At 39.3% G+C, this 25,327-nt stretch overlaps 1 protein-coding gene across 1 annotated transcript in view; it reads right to left on the bottom strand.

The window, feature by feature from the left end:
• Positions 1-2,244: 2,244 nt before the first annotated feature.
• Positions 2,245-25,327, bottom strand: part of LOC113118688 (cell adhesion molecule-related/down-regulated by oncogenes-like) — a 38,876-nt gene continuing 15,793 nt past the window's right edge. Inside the window, exons 2-19 of the mRNA XM_026288055.1 lie at positions 23,294-23,433; positions 22,837-23,115; positions 21,970-22,116; positions 21,730-21,873; positions 21,222-21,512; positions 20,530-20,799; positions 17,313-17,596; positions 16,533-16,707; positions 15,737-15,850; positions 13,731-13,937; positions 12,483-12,664; positions 11,082-11,187; positions 9,425-9,547; positions 7,633-7,824; positions 5,988-6,283; positions 5,367-5,446; positions 3,928-4,175; positions 2,245-3,723 (exon numbers count right to left, since the gene is read on the bottom strand). Coding sequence (XP_026143840.1) covers positions 3,569-3,723; positions 3,928-4,175; positions 5,367-5,446; positions 5,988-6,283; positions 7,633-7,824; positions 9,425-9,547; positions 11,082-11,187; positions 12,483-12,664; positions 13,731-13,937; positions 15,737-15,850; positions 16,533-16,707; positions 17,313-17,596; positions 20,530-20,799; positions 21,222-21,512; positions 21,730-21,873; positions 21,970-22,116; positions 22,837-23,115; positions 23,294-23,366 — 3,366 coding nt within the window. The 5' untranslated portion in view covers positions 23,367-23,433 and the 3' untranslated portion in view covers positions 2,245-3,568. The remainder of the gene's footprint in view (positions 3,724-3,927; positions 4,176-5,366; positions 5,447-5,987; positions 6,284-7,632; positions 7,825-9,424; positions 9,548-11,081; positions 11,188-12,482; positions 12,665-13,730; positions 13,938-15,736; positions 15,851-16,532; positions 16,708-17,312; positions 17,597-20,529; positions 20,800-21,221; positions 21,513-21,729; positions 21,874-21,969; positions 22,117-22,836; positions 23,116-23,293; positions 23,434-25,327) is intronic.

Genomic DNA, 25,327 nt, shown 5'->3' with positions numbered 1-25,327 from the left:
AAGAGACAAGAAAAGAGAAATAATCGCGGACTAATTCATGTGTTACATTCATTCAGGGTGTGCCAAAGAGACAGGCGAAGAATGGTGGGCGGAGGAGGGGGTTGGAAAGGGTGCTAACAGGTCCTCTCAGAGACTGGGGGAGGAATTTTTGGAGTGGACAATGGGCACATTTGTTCCCATGGTGCCCTTAATAAGGGGTCTGAGTGCTGTGCAGGAGGAAACAGGACAGGCTTGAGGCTGGGTAAGTAGAGAGCGACTTCAGACAGAAGCAGGTCTTTATCAGGAGGTCCTGAACCTTATCTTCATTTCATCAAATCACCTGAGACCTCTGTCAACATCTCTCTTCTTTCTCTCTGTACCACCATCACTTTTTTCTTCTTCAGTATCCTTTTCCCATCTATTGTTTTTTGGAGTCTTTCTCAGTAGAGGGGTTGGGAAGTTTTGGTCCTGGAGGGCCACTGATCACTGACTGAGTTTACTTCCATTCCTAATCAACAACCGTTCCTACATTCTCAGAAATAAAGGTACAAAAGCTGTCACTGCTGCAGTACCTTTTCAAAAGATACACCTTTGTACATAAGAGTCCATATTGGTACATACAGTATTAGTACGTAAAAGGTACAAAAGTAACTTTTGAAAAGGTACTGCAACAGTAACTGCTTTTATACCTTATTTCTGTGAACATATGCTTTCATAATTGCTTAAAAGTTACAGGCGTGTATGTTTGATTAGGGCACTAAACTCTGCAGGACAGTGGCCATCCAGGACCTAAGTAGCCCATCCCAGTAGCAGAGTATGGTTTTAGCACCTTGCCAAAAGGTTCTGATTCTCTTTTGATTTTTGATTCTCTTTGATCAGTTTTGAATTCCCTGGGAATTGAACCCTTGACATTGGCGTTACTAGAGTCCTGCTCTATTATTTGAGCTGAAGGAATGCCTTTGTGGCTCAAGCTATACTGGTCACCGTTCTAAAAGTCATCTTCACAATACTAAAAAAAAAATTCACAGGTCCAGGAGGATAAGCTTCGATATCATTGCGTAATGTGATATGCTTCAGGTTTCTAAGCCTACCTTTGCCTGTTGTTTAGATCCTGGCTTTGGTTTTCCAGCTGAAGCCCAGTGGAACAGAAGGGAAATTTTCAAATCCAGACACCGTAAGCCCAGCCAGAATTTAGGAAACCACCTTGAAGTGGCCTGGATAGTACGCTAAATGGTTCACCACAATCTGGCAACAGTAAGACCTGCTGTCTTTCCTTCATCTCTATTTTTCTTTCCAACCAAGAATGACAGATGGAAGCATCATGATGTCAAAGATTGTATGTAGGGAATAACGTGGGCTTGAGTGTCTGGTGGCAGTGCTGGCACTATAATTGGAGAACACTGACTGGTTTTACTTGGAACTATGAGACTAAAAGCGGACAGCTCTGTTAGCCAATATCCACTTCAACAAGCTTACTTTACTTAGAACTTAGGCCAAAATATACAGAGGTTTCAACATCCCAGTCATGGTTAGTCAACTTATAATGTCACAACATGACAAAGGCTTAGCTCATGAATATTAAGGTAGACACAATTTTTCTTTATCAATTAAGCTCATTTTCAAGTCAAAATGGGAACATTTATGACTTAGTAACAACATTTAGCAGTGAAATTCTAAACAATTTAGAAATAAAATGTGAGATGTAGGTGCAATCGTTATTTTCAATCAGTGGTCAAATTAGTGCATTGTAGAATACTTTCTGTATTTTTTGCATTCTCCTGGCAGCAACAAACCTCAGTACTCTAGGGTGCAATAAAAAAGCATTCATATGTCTGCATTAATATTTCGGAATGTTGCTTTAAACATTGACTTCAATTTGTTTTGGGAGGTTATGTCCAAACTGTTTCTCCACCATGACAACAGTGAAAACTGACAATTAAATAATTCCACCAATTCCTGCTATACTGCCCCTTGTGGAAGTTCCGAAAAACATAAATCACTCATAATGTTTATATGAAAAAAATTTCTTTAATAAACAAAAAAAAGCTAGAGGATATATTTTATATCAGCAATATGAGCTTATCTGTTTTCCTATAATACTGGAAGAGTCGTCTTTGGATGAGCTATAGACGGGGAGTATCAGAGCTTTCTTTTACAGGAAGGGTGTAGCCAGGAGTCTCTATGTGAACAGGGAGGTCAAGATGACATTAAGGGAACATAAAATTAATGATAAAATCAGTGATCAGTACAAAAGTTCAGGAGACATTTTTGAAGCCCAGTATAAGTAAAAGCTCTTTATGAATGATGGTGGAGGATGTTTGGGGTCTGGAAGTTACGGTGTGTTTCCACAGTACACCAAGCTCTCGTATCTCAAAAAAATAAAAAATAAAAATAATTATTATTATAATAATAATTTATCCTGATCCCATGAGAGATGGAATTATGAAGAACTATGAAAACACATCTTTATTAATCCAGCCAGTCTGAAATCGGCTGTTAAAATGCACCACCCACACTTTGGGGATCTGTGGACAGTCAACTTGAGTACAAACCACATCTGAAGCTGAAATAAGGAGACCACAGTAATGAGCTCCACTATGCAACCAAACAAAAACACTCACGTGATGTCACCACGACCAGCGCCTTTCAACACAGTCTGGCAAGGTCAAAGGTCAATCAAGCACTTGCATATTTGTTTATGGTTAACAAAGAGACGTGGAGAGCAGTGAGGAAGTGTGGCTGTGGGGACTGACTGTGGGAAACTTCAAAAAGCTGTTGCAATTACCAGATACTTGAGCAGATATTTCTGATATCCCCCAGACACCGACAGTGCAGACTGCTTTATTGATTATTGTGGGAGCAAACTAATTTTAGGTGAAGACCACAAAACCAAATGTTTTAGTTGCGAGCTTGCAAGCTTCCTGGCTTCCTAGCTGTGGATAACACGTGTTTTAGGGGTGCAATAAACCATGTTGAGGGGCCATATGAAACCATGTTAATATTCCTCAAAATCTGGCAGTTTGGCAGAGCTGAAAGTATGGTATAGTGTTAAAACCTCAGAGGAGTAAATGGACAGCTGTAATACTTTATCTTCTCTTTATATTATTACAAAACTTTACACATACAATGGCTAAGCTCCACATTGTGTGGAGCAAACAAAAAAAATTACAAATGAAATCAAACAACAAAAAATAAAAAGCTTCTCAAAAAAAAAAAAGGCATAAATAATATAAAAGAAACTTTTTTTCTTACAACAGATACATTCATATGAAATAATATTTTACTACTACAAAAAATAAATAAGTCATCTAAAGAGTTTTTACTTTTAAAAGTCCTCTCACAAGTGGGATCATTTCAGCCTTTGAGTCTTCCATCATTTTTGCCTAAAAGTCTCTTCTGTCCTTCGTACTCTTGTCAGTCTTCTCCAGCTCTGTAAGCAGTCAGTTAAGTGTCCATTTCAAGTCACACAATGTCTCTGACCAATCCATCACTGGCCGTTTCATTTTTTTTATTATTCATTTATGTTCCAATTCCCAATTTCTCTCTTTTAGTGTGTTGGATGCATAAGTGTTTTCTGCTTTAAACGTGTTCAGATCTCTTGCATGGTAGGCTGGATGAGATCTCCAGTCAGGCTTCCAGTAGAGATCCAGGCTGTTTTTTCCTTACAGTCCAGATCAGGCAGTCCCAGCCGTTCCCAACACACCACAGGACCCTCCGAGTCTTCATGCTGCACGGGCTGAACTCCTGTTGCACACACACACAAACAGATTTATGCACTAACTCCAGTATGCAGCAGTCTAGTCAGGTAAAATAATATTGCATGATGGGTAATTTACAGTTTGCCAATGCTGTAATTTCCTGAAGTGAAAGAAAAAACAGTGACTTTCCTCATTCAGAGGGAGTATGGAGTGAATCAGAGGGCTCTTTATAGGACTGAAACTCTCTCACCTCTCTGCTGCTCGAGGGTGGATTTTGTTTCCACTGGCAGACAAGTGGAATTCTGGGAAAGGGGTGGAGCATTGCCCTCCTCTGCCTCTTCGGCTGGATCTCTCTCCTGCGGGCTGTCACGTCCATGGCAGTGAGACAAAACGGTGTTAAGGGGCATCATTTCCAGCCCGTCGGGTTGGCGCGCTGCCACGCGGTGCATTAGAGGGAGAGTACCGCCCGAGAAAGTGCCATTGGTTTTTGTGTAACACCTATCGGTAAAACACAAACGCAAAAGATGTGAATAATGGCCACGGCACGTCCCGAGGCTGAAACTTGAACTTTTTTCACTTCAAACTTCAAACTAAGCATTTTCTAGATAGTCTCATGAAAACACAGATATAAACGTATATTCTTTTGCCAACAGGAGATGTTTTGGCAAAAAAAAAAAAGCATCATAAAAGTGGTGCATATGAATATACTATTATTTCACTATATGAACTTTAGTTTTAGTCTTCTAATTTTTTTGTGCACAGAACTACCTATTTCAGTAGTATCATAAAGATATTATTATAATTTTTTATTAACAGTTTTGTTAATAGCGAGAATTGAACCTTAAAATAAAGGGTGACCTTTACATCCATTGTAACAATATACTTCTAGTGTACTGTGCAGCATGAACATTCTTCAAAGTTTCTACTTTTGCGTTTTACCAAAGAAAGTCACACAGGTTCACAGTGATATAAGGGTGTGTAAATGATAATAGAATAATATTTATTTTTTTGTGAATAAAACCATTATAGTACAGCTCGAGTCTGTGTACCAGCTGAAACAAGCATCTCGGCAATGTCAAACTCTGATCGCATCTGAGATCACAGATTTATTTCCGCGAGTCTCTACGCTGCCTGACCAGACTCAACAGCCTGTGTCTCTGTGTGTTTGCACATGCTGATAAGACAGAGACTTCAACACACACACACACACACATAAACAAACAATACCTGAGAGCATAAATACACATGCAGATAACTGTATGCTCACTCAAGAAGTAATCGGGGATATAAAGCGTACACAGATGCACACGGTTATCTGGTGCGCTGATATCAGCTCCATTCAGAAGGAGTTCCCTCAGCTCTCCCGCTGGCCACGGCTAAATAAACACTCCGCTCATTAAGACTGTAGCAAGGGTGCGTTCAGTGTAAACTGTTACTGCCGGACACACTAGAGTACACAAACAAGCCTCGTCGAGGGGAGTCGCCATGTGTGTATGTGTGTGTGTGTGTGTTAAGCCCAAAACAGAATAAGCTCAGGTCAGGGGTGAAATGAGAACCAGATGGAACAGATGATTGGTTTGCTGACTGGAGGCGTGCTGAGCAAAACATAATTCTGCAGGCATGTAAACACCAAACATTAACAAGCTACTGGGCTTGACTTCTCCAGTATTACATTTCGCTCTTTCTTACCTGTTGTTGTTGCAGAAGTTTTGACAGCTCATGCAGTCCGACGAGTTGTTTTGGGGCAGAGCCGTGTATATCCCTCCACCCTGCCAAAGCAAACACACAACAGATATAACTTAACTAGCCATATTTCACTTCCAGTCACATATGAGTGTTTTACAGGCTAGCACTGTTTCTTACTCTCAGTATCACTAAACCACACTATAAGAAAAATTATACCAGGGAGCAGATGGACTATTGATGTTTATATATATATATATATATATATATATATATATATATATATATATATATATATATATATATATATATATATTTACTGTATGCATATGCTTTTATATCTACATAATAAATATACACAGTACACAAACATTAATCCTTTGACAGTACTAGTTTAAAGAATAAAACATTATACTATGCTACAATATACTGCTCTATACAGTATAAAATGGATTTAAATTTTATGGTTCTGGATGCTGATTGGTTAATACAGCATTCCACAATACAGTAACCGCTATAACAACAAAAACTGCATGGGGATCAAACAGGCCAACAGTGTCAGGCACTTTATCTCTGTCCAGTTACCAGAACTGAAATCCAATCACACATGCGCACACATTTACTCACGTTATGAAGGTGATGAGGGTGTGAGTGATCGTACTCCATGGTGTTGTGGGGCAGAGAGGCGTCATGTGTGTGCGGATGCCCAGGAGGGTAGAGGCCTCCTGATCCGTTCAGCAAAGCCAGACCGTTCGGCAGCTTGTGGTGGAGGTGATGGCAGGCCTGGGGCATCATGGGAGCGGTGTGTCCACAGCCCGAGTGCACGCTTCCATTCACATGACTGGAGCCGGGCAGCGTGGAATATTCCAGAACATGGCCGTTCATCTCTGCAGACTGGTACAGGTAACTTGGAGGGTCGTATTCTACAGACAAGATTTTTTTTACGTTAGTATGTTTTGTCATGGGTAGCTGACATCCTGTTGTGTGACACGCTAAACTGAATCTAAAACTATTTGTTAATTGCTGTGTCATTATTATACAGTGCTATTCCAAAGTTCATTTTTTATACTATTCAAACTCTTGGGTTAGTTCTGGGGTTTTCCCCAAGAAATTAATACTTTTATTCTTCTAGGACAGTATGTTACAAAATATTTCAAATAAAAACTTTCTGAAAAAGCATATCAGTTTCCACGAAAAATATCTGTGCAGCATTTCAACACCGATAGCAATAATAAATGTTTCTTGAGCAGCAAATCAGCATATTAGGATGATTTCTGGAGGATTGTGTGACACTGAAGAGTAATGGCTGCTTAAAGTTTGGAATGACCAAAACAGGATTAAATAACATTTTTAAATATACTAATAAAAACTGTTATTTTAAAGGGTTATAATATTTCAAAATATTACTAGCCTTGATGAGCATAGGAGACTTTCAAAACTTAAACAAATATTAATGACTCCAAACTTCTGAACAGTACTGTAAATGGTAAAATTCTTTATTCATATATTATTATTAATTCATATATATATATATATATATATACACACACACACACACACACACACACACACACACACAAAACATAACTACACTAATAAATTATAGTCAAGATGTCAATATTGTATTAAAATGCTGAAGATGAAAGCACAAATATGTAATTATAATGCTTACGTCAATCACACGTGAAAAACCAACTAGTAGCAAACCGGAGTGTGTGTGATTAAAATTAGCAGGGCCATTTGTGGCCTATTTCAGGGGGAGGTGTGTCTGTGTTACTACTTATACACACTGCTGTGGCCAGCACTGTTTATTCTGTTACTCAATCTCATTGAGAGTGAAAGAGAGAAAAAAAAGGCAGAAAGAAAGAAAACTTCAAAGGGTCGGCTTTCGAGGAGAGGCAATGAAAACCAGGCCAGGATCAGGAGGTGGACTTAAACTCAGTTTCATAAAGAATTTATTGACATAACATAACCTCTCTTAACCTTACAGAAATACTACATAAACTAAAACAATAAAGCACTGCTGGTCTCCTTACTACATATCTAAATATAATAATAATAACAACAGTGGCTTCAAAAGAAATTGATACTTACAAAAGCAACAAAAATATACACCTTAAAACAACATTGTAACCATTCTTGGACACTACAGAGATGGAAATTCAATAGTTTTCTTAGAAATCATTCAGTACTTTGGTTCTCAGCAGCCCCAACAAGCATATGGACACAAACTAAAACCTAGACCAGGAAGTAAACAGGAAGTGGTGCTTACTATGCAGACTGCTCTGCTGTCGGTTCCTCCACAAGCACATGACGATGAAGACCAGCAGAATGAGCACCATGACGCCCAGAACACAGCCCACGATCAGGTAGAGCAGGCCGCCCGGCTGGATGGGTGTATCTGCGGGGGAAAAGTCTGGAGGGGTAATGGGGCGCTGGCTGGGCACACCTGGAGGTTGACGGGCTGAAGGGAAAGAAATAGAAGAAAGTTAGTGTGAAGGGATGAAACATCTGGATATCTTTCAAGACAATATGTCACAAGTTCTACATTTATTAGCTTTTTCATTTAATATTTTTTTGTTTTTTTTTTACATTTACATTTTGCCCAGGCAAACTTCAATTACACAATATTTAAAACCCAAAGTATACTTCGGTTTTTACACATACGTAAGGCATCACGTATTTGTAATTCGTAATTACGTATCGTCAAATCAAGTATTTGAGCTGTAAGGTGTTCGCAGGGTATTCTATACTGATGATAGAATGTTCGGAGTGGATTTTAGTGTCAGTGAATAAATAGGAAAACAAAAGTTATTTGAAAAAGTAACCCAGATATTTCTTTGCAAATGTAAAACTAATGTGTTACTTTACTAGTTACTTGGTAAAAGTAATCTGATTACATAATTACTTGTAATGCGTTACCCCTAACACTGGTCGTTAATCAACGGTATTGCTTTTGTCTAAACCATCAGCCCATGCTACTTTAACGTATTTGTGAACCTCTTCCAGGTGAAAGGTTACATTACCCATAATTCTACTGAGAAATCTCCACCAATCAGATATTTGTGATAACCAAATTGCATTCTAAGAAAACTTTAGCAACGGCCCTCTTAATTATTTTGTTTCTGCATACCCAACACATTTAAATCAATATATTTATATTTCCCCATTGTTTTTTTTATTGAATAAGTGTTTTGTAGTTCTTTCTCTCATTAAGCACAGTCTTGTACTTTTGTCTTTTGTCCGATTTTCAAATACTTTTTTGCTTTAAATCAAAGTTCTGTAGTGTTCTGATTCTAGAAATACTTTTTTCAAATCCCTACTGGAAAAAGTAATGGTAAAAATACTTACAGATAAAAAAGTAAAACATAGGCAGCAGTGTTGCACTCAATATCTGCAGGGTGTTCTGGGTGTTCTTGCTAGGCCGTTGCTAACCTGCTAAGCTGTTTGGGATGATTTTAGCACATTTACTATGGTGTTATGGATTCTTTCTTGATCACGAGAGAGCCTATAGCAAGCCTACAAAATAATTTTCTACTCTATGGATTATCTTTCCTCTCGCTTGTTTTGTTCCATGCAAAAATATATTGTTTCAATTGCTAAGAAACACACAGCTCTCCTCAATAAGCTGCATGAATTGATGAGTCAATCATGTCTGTAGAACTAATGGGGCAGGATAGATTATGCATCGTTTAAATTTAGGATTAGGGGTTTGTTCAAATCTCTAACCCAAGTATAAGCAATAATGAAGCACCACTAGCAAATGCTGGCACATAACAATGCAACTGTTGTCAGTCCTAAAGCTTGCGGCAGCAGCAGGTCTGTTTGCACTCCATGATTTTTATTTGCTCTGGCTGTGAATGACGCTCTGGTTTGATTTCAACAGTGCTGCATTAGGGCAGTTATCAGTGAATGATGTCAAGGAGATGCAGCACAATGTCTCTCTTTGTCTAGCTACTAATAAAACGATAGCTTGCTTTTCTCTGTCATTACTGCAGGGGCTTTATGGGTTCCTGTCTACACGTTAAATATAGCGTTCATGTGACGGGACTTCAGCTTCTCACCTCTAGTCTCGCAGATCATGACGTTACTATATTCGCTCTCGCCGCCGTCGTTAAAGCACTGCATCTTGATGTCGTACGACGTCTCCGGTTGGAGGTGACCAATCAAGTGACTGAATTTGAAGCCTAGGAGAAGGAGGCGGGAAAAGGAAGGCATTGAGAATGACTCTACTGAATGAGAAGGGCTTTTCTCAAAGCATGTGTTGTTCTCTCCAAACCACAATTCATTTTCTCAATCTCAGTTTTCTCTCTCGCGAACACACACTCTCGCTCTCTCATTCTCACAGTGTCCCAGAAGGATTCAGACAGTTGCTTTGCTGCAGACAGGCTCCTTATAAGGCAGCTTAACGTTTGTTTTGGCCTGGCTCCAGTATTCCCACTGAACACACTCAGGGCCCTGAGTACACACACACACACACACACACATATCGCCACAGTCACTCGTGTATGCTGAGAGCCAGCTTTGTGCCACAATATTTTATTTGTGTAGCTCGCTTCTCTTTTTAACACAGTGAAGGCATGGTGTACACTAAATGACCAGCTGCTGTACTGCATAATGAGAGAGAAAAACGCTAAACACAGACTCGCACAAACATGACAAATGCTTTACAGGCTTTTTAGTGCACTTTTTTTTCTCTGCACACACAACACCTTAGTGTTTCCTGCACTGTTGTTCATCATGACTGCAGAATCAACTGTGACACGGAAAAATACATGATATATAAATTGTGAGTTTGCAGTCGGAATTGAATGTGATGAGATAAAAAGTTAGAGTAAAACAAAAGAATACAAATATAATAATTATATATGTTTGTGTATTAGGATTTGAATTATGAAAGTAAACAGTATAATTTTTAAACCCTAATATCATACATTAGGGTTTAAATGGTTAAAAATCACAATTTACTTCCATAATTCAAATCCAAATTCAAGATCCAATCAATTTTTTCATGATTAAAATAATGCTTCTTCCTACATTTTTTCCAGGTTCACTTTCCACTGATGGAAAAATGGGTTGCAAACAGCATTTCACATTGACTTTAAGACCAACATTTTGTAAGACACATTCTTGAGATTTCTGTAAACGCTGAGACGTATGAAGCCATCTTATCTGCCCAGCGTGCTTCTGACAGCTTGTTGTTTGGATGGACGAGGAGAGGTTCGAGGGGCCAGTGTGAACAGAGAGAAAGTAAAAATAGGAGACGGAGGACAGGCGACGGCAGTTAACATTCCTCTCAGAAACTTGAATCCCTCTATGAACGGTCAGTGTTGGGTTTCAGTTCAGGCCCATTAGTATGGCAGCCATTTATTAAAAACACATTTTACACAGACTCATTACTCTGAGCGCAGAACTCACTACACATCAATCAACAGATTACGCTGTCTTTGTCCCGCCCCCTCAATAACCATTACACACTCAGACTACACGGCTCTCTGGAATACCTTATTCTGATTGGTCTACTGTAGCACTTATCTGTCAAATACTTTTGGGTAATGTTTAATCAGCTCTATAAATGATCACTGTCCCAGGCACCTGATTTCCTGTGTGTATCATGTCTCTCTTATCATCTTTTTCTTAAAATGTTTGTTTTCTGTTTATGTATTGTGTAAGAAGCCATGAAATAAGAGCAATAACAGAAGAAATACACCACGATCTCACCTTCCACCACATCTCTCTTGTAGTCACTGTCATTGTCGCTGTCTGTTGGCCGATAGTAGATGTAGAATCCCTGGATGGGTGTGTTGTTATTACTGGAGGGAGTGTACTATGAAAGAGATTGGGGAAAAAAGCAAATTAGATAGTTTCTTCAATATACACTACGCCATCAAAGATAAGGACTAGGGCTGCATGATAAATCGCATGTGATATTTAATGCGCATCTTGTCAGTAAAGCCGGTTCTGTAATCAGGGGGCAAATCTCCATCTCCTGCGCACTTTCACATGGAGCAGCATTTAATACACAGAGCCGTTGTTCAGTGACAAAGCTGCGCAAAAATCAGCAAAATATAATCAGTCAGTGATGACAGATTTGGATTTTTTTTAATGACCTGAAATGAACTGCAGAAGGTGTGGACTTAATTGTTTTTTTTTTTTTTTTTACATTAAATTTTCAAGTCATTGTAATTGTGCGGAAAAGAAACGCTAGTACATTTTTCCAAAATAATTTCCAATTCCACAAAACAAATACAGATGAAGCGAAGTAAACGGCAAAAAATTTTCATTTCTAGATGGACTTCTCCTTTAAGACACATCAAACTTTTTCTTCTCATGCATGTCTTCTAAAAATAGCTTAACTCAGTCAGTCCGTCAGTCCACTCGTTAAGGCAGGATAAGGATTCCTAATCTGTTCCTAAAATCGAATACACTTTTTCCTGCAAAACTGCACCAGTATCCATTGCCAATCACAGGTCTGTTTGGACATTCTGGGGTGGCTCTCAGGAGCTGATGGGCAAGCTACTACACAGTGCCTGGAAAAGTGCGCACACGAATGCACTGCAGAGAAGAACGAACCGGGGAGTGAACTTGTTATGTGGTTAGTTCTGGACACTTTTTACACTCTCGTTTTCGAATTAAGAAAGAAATGTGAGTGTAATTAAATTGGCCAATAGATATAAAAGGCATATGTCTAAAACAATAACACACACACACACACACACACACACACATTAGTTTAAATCCCGGAGCTGCTAATATGAGGTTCAGGGTTATTCCTTCAACAGACCAGAAACAGAAACAACATTTGTTTGTACAAGTGGTGAGACCCTTTTTAAGATTAATGTGCTAATGATACATGTGCAGAAGCACGGAATGATAGAAAAACTCACAGTTTATCCAGTGACGAGTTATTGAGTGCCTGACAGAATCTGTTCCAAAACCTAGAGAGCTGCCTCGCTGTCTACTGCCTCTATACGCTGCTTCCTTTACTTTAACCTGAACCATAGTAGATTTTGTTTCCTACTGTTACCAACAGCCTTTGTGTCAGCAGTACACCTTAAAATGGGCAGCTCAGGTTTTGGGGCAGAGTAAGTAAATGTGAATGTACTGCATTTGTGTACTCACAGTCCAGCGTAACATGATCTGAGTATCGCTGACAGCGTCCGTGGAAGAGATGTGAGGGCCAGTGATGGGACGGTTTGAGACGGGTGGATTGGACAGGGAGACCTGGTACGGCCTGGAGGTGGCACTAGCAGGGCTTTCACCATAGGTATTCATGGCAATGACACGGAAACGGTATGTGGAACCTGTCACGAAAAGATTTATTAGACCTAATAACATTTATGTATTTGACTACTAATTACTTGCTAATTACAGAACAGAATTTCAGTCACTTTTTAATACTGAATAATAATAAAAAATTATTTGATTATTAATTCAAATACAGTTTATTTAACCATAATCATGATTATTAAAATAAACAATGGTAACACTTTAGTTTGGGGGCTTCTTACTTTTAACTAGTTGCTTATTAGCATGCATATTACTAGCATATTGGCTGTTTATTAGTACTTATAATGCACATATATAATCATATATAATGCATGATCATTATCTACATCTATTTATCCTACCCTATACCTAAACTTAATAACCACCTTACTAACTACTGATTATAAGCAGTAATTAGTGAAATGTAATTTAATCCTGTTTCGGTAATTCCAAACTTTCAGCAGCCATTACTTCAGTCTTTATTGTCAGATGATCCTTCAGGAATCATTCTGATTTTCCAATTTGCTGCTCAAGAAACATTTATTATTATTATTATTATCATCAATATTTAAAACAGTGGAGTACATTTTCTTTAATGAATAGAAAAGAACAAAGATCAGCATGCATATTAAACAAATAAAAACATTATACAGTATAACATTCAGAAGCTTCGAATCAGTATAATGTTTTTTTTTTTTTTTTTTATATCTACTTTTATTTAGAAAGGGTGCATTATATTGCTCAAAAGATGATTATGATAATGGCATTTATAAGGTTACAAAAGATTTCTATTTCAGATAAATGCTGTTCTTTTGAACTTTCCATTCGTTAAAGAAACCTGAAAAAATTATACTCAGTGGTTTTCAACATAATAATAATAATAATAAATGTTTTTGAGCAGCAAATCAGAATATTAGAATGATTCTGAGGGATTGTGTGACTGAAGTAAAGATGCAAAAAATTCAGCTTTGAAATCAAAGGAATTCATTTTATTTTAAAATATATTTCTAAATGTTAAAGTTTTTGCTGTACTTTGGATCAAACAAATGAAGGCTTGTTGACTTCTTTAAAACACATTAAGAAATCCTGGTGTAACCTTACCTGGTTCCAGGTTGCGCACTTCCACAGACAGTTTAAGTGGTGAGATATTATCGGCCGCGATGATCCAGTCCCCACTTTTGCCCTGCTTCTTGTACTCCACACGGAAGGCTGTGATTGGAGAGCCACCATTGGCTCGTGGGATCCAAGTGACATAAACAGAGCTTTCTGTCGCCATTGAGATAGTTGGGCGGTCTGGGGCCTCGGGAACTTAGGGATGAAACCAACCAATTAGAAGTTCGAAAAAAATATACGCAAACTATAAGATCTAATTATTGTGTTTTCCAAAAATAAACAGCAGTTTTCATGTCAAGTGCAAGATGTAACCTCAACATCCATCAGTGAAAAGACCAAAAGAGCAGACAGAGATAAAATAAACCTACACACACACACAACAGACCGACAGCATGCCAGAGTCAATTGAGTACTTACTGAATGGGCTCTGAGCCATAGACACAGAGACGCAAGCAGAGAGAGAAAGACAGAGTCAAATTTATGTGGCGAATAAAACTGGGTCCATACCCATAAGAATCTAAATGTGCACACACTCAAACTCTAATTACAGAAATGCATCTCACACACCTGTGAGTCCCTGTGTATATTATAATACATACATTTTGATGAATGATATAAGAATGATATAACAAGTTGTGTGGAGTAAACTTCTGTGCAGATTTTTTCTTATTTTCCTCAAATTTAGGCCCTAGCCCTGCCCTGGCCCAAGATGGTCAGGCTGATACTACGGTTGCAACTATTAAAATACTTCAGTTTTGTATGTAATGGCAAAGTGATTATATTTAGTTTAGTTTAGTAAATTTAGAAAAAACGTTTGGAGAATTTTTTAATACATTTTTATAATTGAAATATAATTTTTTGTATTTTAAAGTAACGACCAAGCAATCAGCAGCAGACAGTTAGCTGATCATAGCATATGTTTGATCAATTTAGCCTTCTAAAATCATTTCAACTTGCCTAAAATAAAATCTAGATATACTAAAACAGTTCAAGCATATAACAATGTTCAAATGTTAAACCATTGTTACAATAAATGTGTGCTATATCCAAGTTCGTGCGGAGAGTGGAAGGTAAAGTGCGATTTGGAGGACATGGAGGCACCAGGGCAACTACTTGCATTTTTTTTTTCAGTGGAAACAACTTAAAATAGCCTAAGCCATTATTTTTTGCTCATAAGAGTAATACATCATTCGGAACTGTAAAGGGTCTGATTTGTATTTGTATGCACTTACAATATCAAAAAAATTTGTGCTTTTATAAAATAAAGACAACAAACATGATGTGCTTTCTGCCATTTCGGTCTTGAACAGGAGCACTTCACAAAAATGAATCGAAACTCAGCGAATACATGCCTCACAGACATGATATATATATATATATATATATATATATATATATATATATATATAGAGAGAGAGAGAGAGAGAGAGAGAGAGAGAGAGAGAGAGAGAGAGAGAAAGCTTTAAATTACCACTTCACAAAATAAATCTAAAACAAAATCTCTTTCATTATAATCATAATCAGGATCACCATCTTCATCTTTGCTACATGGACTCAGGAAGCACTAGTTTATAAGTAAATAATTCTAATGCTGAGGATTAACTGCAAGCTGAAGCCTATTCTGTGCATCTGAATGCTGAACTCTTCAGCTGCACTGACGGCACTCATGCTGCTGCTGTGGGACACTAAACAGAGCCGCTCTTGACAGTCGCTGTAGCACGGTCTTGTTTTGTTCCCATTAGCGCTGCTAATTTTTTTTCCATCACTAATTGATGAATGTCCAAAATAGAAAAATTAAGAGAAGCCTAACATAGGCCTGAGACCCGGACCGCATCTGAACCACGACGTGAAAATTAGCCTGAAGTTCAGCCCGAGGGGTGTAAAAAATTCAGGGCCAGTCATGCCCAGACTGAAATGTAGGGCTCTATAACTGATGATTAGTAAGCAGAAGACAGACCTTTGTGGTGTAATAGCATTGTGGGACATCCCCTTACCTCTGTCATGTATGACCACTCCATAGTAAGTGTTGGTGGTTTTATCTTCCAGTGTTTTCTCTGGAAGAGGCACAACCGGAGCCTTGGAGGGGTTCTTATTAGAGGACGTCCTCTCTGAGAAGAAGATAAAGAAAAGTTATAATCTGATTCATAATGTTGCTGTTGGTGATCATGCTGTATTATGATTAAAACATGGTAAGACTTTCTTTTTATTTTTTTTTACCAAACAAAAAAAGTGTACATTATGAGCAGCAAGTGGCAAAGCAAAAATTATTTCCTATCCTTACTTTAAATCTAGAACATATATGAGCTAGAAAATCTAAAAAATATTTGCCAATGCAATAGGGCTGGGCGATATATCTAATGATATGATTATGCACATTGTACAGCCGTATCATATAACTTTGTAAAATTAATTACTTACCATATAATATAATAATCGTTTAAAAGTTTGAGGTTGTATTTTTTTCTCTCTCATGCTCACCAAGGTATGAAATTGTTTGCTTAAAAAAACTGTTACAGTAAAAATATTTATATTGTATAAAAAAGTATATTTAAAAAATCAATTGCTTTACTGTCACTTTTTTTCAATCGAATGCATAATTTGCTGAAACTTACTGACCCCTAAAGTTGTGAATGGTGGTGTACATGTAATATAATGCTTTCATAAACACAATTCCTGACCTATTTTCCACTGCTCAGATTCACAGAATTATGATCTTGTTCTGATGTAATCAAAGCCAAAAAGCTTTGGAAAAGTGAAAATGAGCTTCAGCTGAGCAAACTGTATTCTCACCCTTTCCAGTGCGGAAGGTCAGCATGGCGGGCTGGCCCTCTCCTGCAGCGCTGCGGGCCACCATCAGAACCTCATACAGGCTGGATGGCTCCAGCTCAGACAGGGGCAGGGACTTCTCGCTGCCTGGCACCCGCACCGTGTGCCAGTTCCCCACCACATGACCCATGTCGTCCACCTACAGGGACATTCAGCACATGCGCAGTCAAGAGACAGTCTTACCTCATGCACCTTTCAGCCCTCATATTCTGTCCCTGACTGCACATGCTGCACATAAAGTTCAACAAAGAACACTAATGTCTTTCTTAGTCTCCTACTCTGAATCATGACAAAAGATCAACCCACTCAACTTTTCCTGAGAACACAAGCTGTGTCACACTTTCCTGAGCCAATGTGACAAAAGCTGCCAATGCAATCTTGAAAAGAACCAGAGCAGTTTTATTAGCCGAGGGAGCTTATTATTGAAGAAAACACAGGCTTTTAAAGAGGAAATGACCAACTTCTTACCAAAACGCTGTTGGCTGGCAGATACTGCTCAATTGTGTTAGCGCTGACTTTTACAGTAAACGGCACAGGGCGTTGTTATGACTATGTGCTCATTCTCAAATCTAATAACTATAAATCTGACCTGATAACTAACGCCAGGGGGAAAGAAGAGGGTGGAGCACGGTTCAGTCATTATTGACGAGGTAATAATTATCTACATTTTGTGCCCCACTTAAAAAGTACATCAGTGAAACATTCATAATGGAAAATCTGCAAGCATACTTCATGATTTCTTACCTTGCGGTATTTAACAAAGTATGCATTGATAGGGATGCCCCAGTCCCGACCTGCTCGCCACTCTAGATCATACATGTTGGGTTTGTGCGTTTGAGGTGGGCTGATTATGATTGGTGCTTCTGGCGTAGGTTGATCGCTGATTCTCTCAGTGGCCAGTCCTGTAGTTTCACCAGTCACCCCCTCCCGTATGGAGGGGAACAGTTCATCACCCTCATCGCTCTGGATAGGGTGGACAGAAGGCTCAGTCTTCATGGGAGCTCCAGACATGGAACTAGACTGGGGTTCTATAGGGAAAATTGAACCATTTTGGTCATACATTTTACAAAACAGTTACAATAGCTAATTATTCTTAAAAGTTACTCATTTTACCAATGCAATGTTTAAAGGTGAGGTTAATATGGTGTAATATTACATAAATAACTACTAAATAATATTAATTAACAACATTACTATAGTACATAAATGTTGAACCCCAATAAAATATCAATGATGCAAGCAGTCAACAACGCAAAAGAAGACAATAAGAAACCACAAAGACAATAAAAGGAAGCAGCTCCCATGTAGCGTCAAACGCCAGTCTTTAGGATAGACTTAAAAACAGGAAGTGTTTGAGCCTGTCTAACGTAACATTTGTAACACGTTACATTAAAGTGTTACCATTTTAAGTTAATTAAACACAGCTATAGCTCTCTGACTGGCGATATGCAAGGCTGGAAACAACTTCTCCAACTTTAAGTTTTCCACTGGCATTAAAATAAAAAGCAGGAAACCTCCAAGGGAACATAAAATAAAGCTCTATTATTAATTGATTTATTTTTATTAAACCCCACCAGAATGGCCCACTTGGGAATCTGTGCTTATGACACTGGCTTGGCAGCGGATCATCTGAGCAGAAAGTTTATGAACTTGGATTTAGTGAAAGGCAACAAACTCATTTAGATTTGGATTCCTTGTTATGTGCGAATAGCTGTTCACTGTGCATGTTGTATACTGTTGTATACATTCAGAGTAAGCGTCAGATAGCAATTGAGTAATCCTAGCTTAACAGCTGAAGAGCAGTTGTAGGAGAGGTGAGGTTTGTTGCTGGTTCTTAAGGTCTCTCATTCGTAGTTGTTGGATGTGTGGCACTGGTTTACCTTACAAAACAAACAGCCCCAGAGTCAGTAACTCTAGAGCTCAAACTGGGCCCGACGCCAGCCGCCACACATTCCACCCTTTGGCCATTAAAATACCAGAGCGAATCAGAGCCCTTCACCAGCTCACAAACCCACCTTCCAATCATGTCCTGTTTGAGCCATAGGGCAAACCATGAATGCTTTATGGGAAAGCCACGGTCTTACACCTGGTATCTGAAATGAATGAAGTGTACTAATCTTTTATATTTTTGACTACACTGAAAAGTGACTCCAGGTCCACCTTTAAAGAAAGCCTGTGGGCCTGTCCCAATACCAACACTTGCGTGCACACATCTGGAATTGCACAAGACTGTCCCAGATCTGAAAAATGCCAGACCTCAGTGCCCTCAACACACACTATTAAGTCCACATCATCTCTAAAACCACTTAGGAACATTATTTAAGGCTAAGTTTAATGTAATCTATCATTAAAGTTAAGGAACTCACCTGCCATAAGAATTTCAGAAACACTCTACATACAGTGCAAGTTACATACAGTTTGGTAGCAAAACGTAACCTTTTCTTGGTGCAGAGATTGGTATGTGTATTTTGTAAAATGTTTGCAAATGTTACTGTCTTCATGCTTACTTGGCACATTTCCGTGTTTATAGAAGTAGACAAGTGGTCAAGGGCACAGACTGCAAGTGTGGTTACTAGTGGGACTGACATAATGTTGTTTTTAAGGGATAGTTCACCCAAAAATGAAAAATTCTGTCATTAATTACTCATCCTACTTGTCATTCGAAACCTTAAGACCTTTGTTCATCGTCACAAGACAAATTAAGATATTTTTGATGAAATCCAAGAGCTTTGTCCCTGCATAGACAGCTTTGCAACTATCACGTGCAAGGCCCTGAGAGGTAGTAAGGACATCGTTAAAATAGTTCATGTGATATCAGTAGTTCAACCCTAATGTTATGAAGCTACGAGAATCCCTTTTTTTGTGCAAAGAAAAAATTCAACAATTCCTTCTCTTCCATTTCAGTTTTCGATGCCCGTTCACAATTTGATTTATTTTGATATCCTTTCTACACTGCTGGGCCTTGAGCGTGTCAGTCTGACAGGTTTGGTACAACATAAAGATGAGAAATTAATGAATTAATGAATTTTTGGGTTAACTATCCCTTTAACTGTTCTGTCACCCACAAGACAATTTTATGTATAATTCATTTCAATTGCACAAACAGTACTGGAGCCTCATTCATTGGTTACGGGTACTAAAACCATCTGGCTAAAAAAAAAAAAAAAAACTCAGACTTTGCATCAAGACTTTTTATGGTGTCTAGGTCAGTATCCTCAACTAAATCTAAAGCATTAAATCTACAACTTGTTTTCACACGCCCAGAGCTGATTAGGTCTAACGCCGTTTCTTCTTTTTCCAGCAGCCTACGGATCACGCATCTATCTCAATTCTTGCCGTTAAACATAAACAACTCTACTTTTACAATGACCTGCATTTTATCAGTGCGAAGTAAATCACTCTTGTAGCCGAGCCAGGAAAAAAGCGATACGAGCCAACATTTGGAAAAGACCTCCGTCATGTTTTATCTATTCTAAAGTCCGCATATCTCTAAGCTTATCAATCATGTTTGGAGACACAGTGCAAGGCTGAGGAATAGCCTCAGAGGAGGGCAGGGGAGGGTTGTGTGTGTGAGAGAGATGTGTAATAAATGTAATAAATATAGGGCTAGTTGTGTGTGATGTTGACAGCAGGGTGGTCTGGTACTCGTCATAACCTTGTGCAGTTACTCCTTACATTCCGCTGTCCAAGAGCTTATCCCAAACAGCACACACAAAGCTCACTCTCACAGCCTTCTCATTACCAGCCAAATACACCCACCCCAGCTCCTCCTTTTCCAGCCAAACTCCAGCTAAACTCTCTGCCCTGCTGGAAGAATATACCGTCCCAACACACTGTACGGAAAACCTGTATCTACGGCTAATTCTACTACCTTTTAAAGATTATCCAGGGTGTTGTTGGTAGTTGCCAGGCTTTTATTAAGGTGATCTGGATGATAGTGTGCACTGAAGCATCGTCTTACCTGATTGGACACTGAGTTTTCCCACTGATTGTGCAGAGCTAATTCCGTTGTCAAACAGGCACTGGTAGATTCCTTGATCTTGAACCATTACTGAAGAGATTTGAAGGGAGGGGCCAGTAATTTGAAGGCGGGGTGAAGTAGCAAGAGGGGCGGAGTTGAGGAACCATGTGATGTTTGGGGTTGGACTACCATTGGCAGCACAGGTAAATCTCACGGAGGAGCCCTCTGTCACAGCCTGATCTGACAAACCTTGCAGGATGCTTACTTGTGCTGTAAAGAGTGGAGGTGCTGGAGTTAATATATACAAAAGAAATTATACAACTATTCTTCATAAACTACTAATTATGTGTTCCTTTCTACATTTTTTATGGGATATTCCTACTGAATATTTCCAACATCCTTGTTAGGAAGTATGCATAAAAAACAAAAATGGTAATGATAGCATCTGTTGAGGTTATAATGTTTCCAAGTTGGACATCTTGTGCCATTTTACTGCATATTTCCTACATATGAAGATTGGAAATTCGGAATTTCACAGCTGAATGAGACAGAATAATTCAGACCCTTCATGCAAGGAACAGTACCCAGTGCTTCCATACAAAAGCTGTTGAGGTTGAAGAGAACCTGAACTACATTGATTAAGCAGTCCCAAACCTTGGTAACATAAAGGGATATTAATGTAAATTCCTTACCAAGCACATTCACAGTGTAGTTGACACTGACCACAGCTCCATGATCAGTCAGAACAGAGCAGCAATAATGTCCTCCATCACTCAGCTGAACATCATTCAACACCAGGTTGCTTTGCAACAACATCCATTTGGAGCTCAAGGAAAGCTCCACTCCATCTTTAATCCATTTGACCTTTGAAGAACGACTTCCTGATACGACACACTCAAGCGTCAGAGATCCTGATTGGTCCACTGTAAGATTGCGAGAGGAGATGGGATAGATGATCCTTACAGGTGAAGGATCTTCTGAATCTACATGAAGAGAAAGCGTTCAAGCATATTATTCCTTCATTCAGAAATATAAATATTTTAAATAACAGTATACACCCATTATCTAACAACAGAAAAAACATCTCAGAATATACAGCAGCTGATTTTATAGCAAAACTTATACAGAATGAACTTCATGTGAAGTGCAACTCAAATCTTTGTGGTACCTAGAAAAACGAATAGAGTTCGCTCAACCCACCTCTGACTATGAGTTTAGTGCCATGAGCCTCTACTTGAGTCTCTCGGGTTAAAGGGTTATAAGCACCACACTTATACATGCCCTGATGTTCTGAAGACACTGAGACAATCTGAAGGGTCCCGGAAGGCAGGATTAAATACTCGTCTGAAAAACAGACAAAAGAAACAATATCTCAAAGTGTTCAACTGTATATTAATGTGTTTCTGGAGGGTTTAGCATTTGAAGCTGTCTAGTCTGTACCTGTTGACTGTTCCAGCCATTTCCCCCGTATCCGGAAACGTGGGAGAGCAGGTGGGTTGCTGCGAGGAAGTGGGCATTCGATAAAAGCAGTTTCGCCCTTGTTTACAGTAAATGTCCTCCGATGGGTCTCGGCAAACCTCTCAATATCTGAATGAAGAAATCAAAAGAGCGTTCAGACGCATCCAAGCAACAGATGTAAAGTAACTTTTATCATGACCAAGTAATGATTTTCAGTTGAAGAAAGAAGCTGTGTAGTGATATGAGAGAAACTGAACTAGAACAGCTAGTTTCATAACTGGTTACCTTTGACACAATAGTCAATTATATAGTTTAGCAATCATTCTACAAAATATCTGACCAATGAATGTGGCATCTGACTGATCAGAATCAAACATTTGTGAGAGCTGTGCAATAAACTGGTATACTCATTGCATCACAAAGACCTTCTGTCAAAGAGGTGTTTATATTGGATCGTGAGTGGCAGAGAACATGTGCTTTCCACTGAATAATGCAGCCTTATCTGCAACCCTGATCAGGCCCTGGGTCGGCCGCCGGGGGGTTTGCGTCCGCTAGGGCGCCCTTCCCGGCATCAGCTCTCAGTACGACACAGGAAGGCCCCAGGCTCATTAAGGATACTGCTGAAGAGGTGTCTGGATAAGTGCCAGACTGAAAAGAAAGAACCATTTCCTTCCCCTCCAACAGTCATCAACGGTTGGCCGTTCTAACAGTGTTAATGGCTCGAGAAATCCGCCTTCTGATACTTCCTGTCTTTCTTATCCAGCGACCTCTTTGAAGTGCAGTCTTGTAAGAGTGTTGTTCTTAAAGTGTATTTGCCAGCATACTATGCCTGTGATCAAGTGTGCCTACCTGCAATGCGAACTCGTGCATGCCGGCTGATGATGGAGCCTGTCTCGGACTGTGCCAAGCACTGGTAGGAGCCTGTGAGAGCTGATTGGAGAGATGACAGAGAAAGGGACCCTGGACTAAGTTCCACTCCAGACTGGTGGCTAGGGTCTAGTGGTTGACCCTGAAAAAGCCAGCTGATTCTGGCAGTGGCTGGATGCGCTGTGCAATGCAGGTGGACCGCACTACCCTGCTTCTGTACCACAGAGAGAGGCTCCACACGAAAAGAGAGAGACAGGACAGCTAAAGGAGAGAGACATTGGGATAAAAGAAAAGAAATAGATCAACAGGCCATAATATGTAAATATTCCTCCAACAGCTTGCTGAGATGATGTTTAATGTCACTTCTCAATTAGCATTTCAGTTGCAATGGCTTGACACAGGTGTGTGCTAATGTTTTAAATGCTAGTGTGTTACTAACAAGGGCAGTTGAGGAGCAGGGTTTGGCAGATGCACAGCACAGCAGACAATAATCTCAGGCCACTGTCCTCCATGACGCTGTTTCACCTCTGTGCACTAACCTGGGGCCTCACACACACCCCCTCCACACACACTGCACACCTGGAACACATACAAAAGAAATATTGGGCAATACAATATTTGAAAAGACTGAACATGATCAATGACAGTTTAACATGGTTTATGCAACAGTTATAACAACAAAGGGTGTTACCAGCAAAACATAAAATATGAACACTTTGCCAAATATTTTGTGTTGATTATAGATGAAAAATACACAATTCTTCATAATTCTGTAAAGTGTACTTAAATACAGTTGCATTTGTCAAAGCACGAACAGAAAGTATGATCAAAATAGATTTAGTGGATCACTAGTTGGTTGATATGGTGCGTCTCTCCAACACTTTGGTCCAAAGATATGGTTTATTTCACTCCTTTAAAGCTGCAGTAGGTAACTTTTGTAAAAATATATTTTTTACATATTTGTTAAACCTGTCATTATGTCCTGACAGTAGAATATGAGACAGATAATCTGTGAAAAAATCAAGCTCCTCTGGTTCCTCCCAGTGCTCCTATTGCCATTTGCAGAAATCCATCGCTCCCGATAAGAAACAACCAATCAGAGCTGCGGTCCGTAACTTTATTTGTGTTCAAAATGTAGAAAAATGTATATAATAAGCGAGTACACCATGAATCCATTTTCCAAACCGTGTTTATAGCTTGTCCTGAATCACTAGGGTGCACCTATAATAAGTGTTTATATTCGGACTATTTTAGATTGCTTCGGGGGTACCGCGGCGGAGTAACCCAGTACCTTTGTGATTCTTCAAAGACATAAACAGAGAGAAGTAGTTCCGGCTATGATGTCCTTCCGCAAGACGCAAGCAGTTCTGTTTATTAACCGCTAGAGCGTAAAAAATTACCGACTGCAGTTTTAATGCAAGTTTGTAGGAATTTTGAGCTCATATTATTATTGTTTAATTATAAAACACACATACAAACCACTTTGAAAGGTCACAGCACACTTCCCCTCAAAAAGCAGATAGGACTGTTTTCATCTTCTATCTATAGCTGGTCAAGGAGTTCAGCTTGTGGGAGTTACAAAACTTAACATTTCCCAGTTAATCCTAAACAACACTTTCAATAACCTTTATGACACATTCCCTTACACACGCCTTGATCTCGTACAGCCTTCCCCCAAAGAGAAATTTCCTTCTGCTGATCTACGACCCATTCCCACAGAGCGCTTCTCCAGTGAAACAGAAATTCCTGAACTTCTACGCCCTCTCACCCACCCTCAACCTACAATCCTTCTCCCTTGCTCTCTTTTGCCTCTTCATTTCAACCCATCTCCGATGCACGAAACTGCATTTGAAGAGTCTGCTTGTGGTCTACTCTTAATATCACTATCCTGTCACAGTGCATTGCTTTCTCACAGACTCACTGTAGCCTGAAGAGCCTCCACATGGCTTTCACACACTCACACACAGTCTCAAACGCCCTAAAAGAAAGACCAGGGGAGCGCCCAAAGGATGAGACACGGAAAAGAGTGAAAGGATCGTAATTAGGAGCATTCCTCTTTGCTTTTGAACCCATCCCTCCCCTAGCGCCAGTCCTCTGTATCTGGGCTGCGTTAATCCGGAGGGCCTTTGATCACAGGCTCCTGGTCTGTGAGTCTAGTTTGGGCCAGGGGGTGGCGGACAATGGCCGCCCAGCTGTGATATTCACCCAACATCAGCCCAAAGGACAGGCCACTCGATTGGGTCAAATTAAAGAGGTTATGTCTGGGTGAGACCACTAAAGCTGAACAGGTCTGTGACAGGACACACACGCTCAAATTTACTCGCATTCAAGCTTACTAAATACTTCTCTTATTTCGCTTATTCCTTTTAAATGTTTTTCTTGAGCAGTGCTTGCTTTAATAAGCGGCATTATTAGATAAAATGTCTTATAGCGTATTAAAAACCTGACAGCTGACTTAATTAATGGACAATAA

Source organism: Carassius auratus, chromosome 18, assembly GCF_003368295.1.
Source record: "Carassius auratus strain Wakin chromosome 18, ASM336829v1, whole genome shotgun sequence".
In the NCBI taxonomy this organism is placed as follows: domain Eukaryota; kingdom Metazoa; phylum Chordata; class Actinopteri; order Cypriniformes; family Cyprinidae; genus Carassius; species Carassius auratus.
The sequence above is the reverse complement of the archived record's forward strand: the minus strand, read 5'-3'. Positions and strand labels throughout refer to the sequence as shown.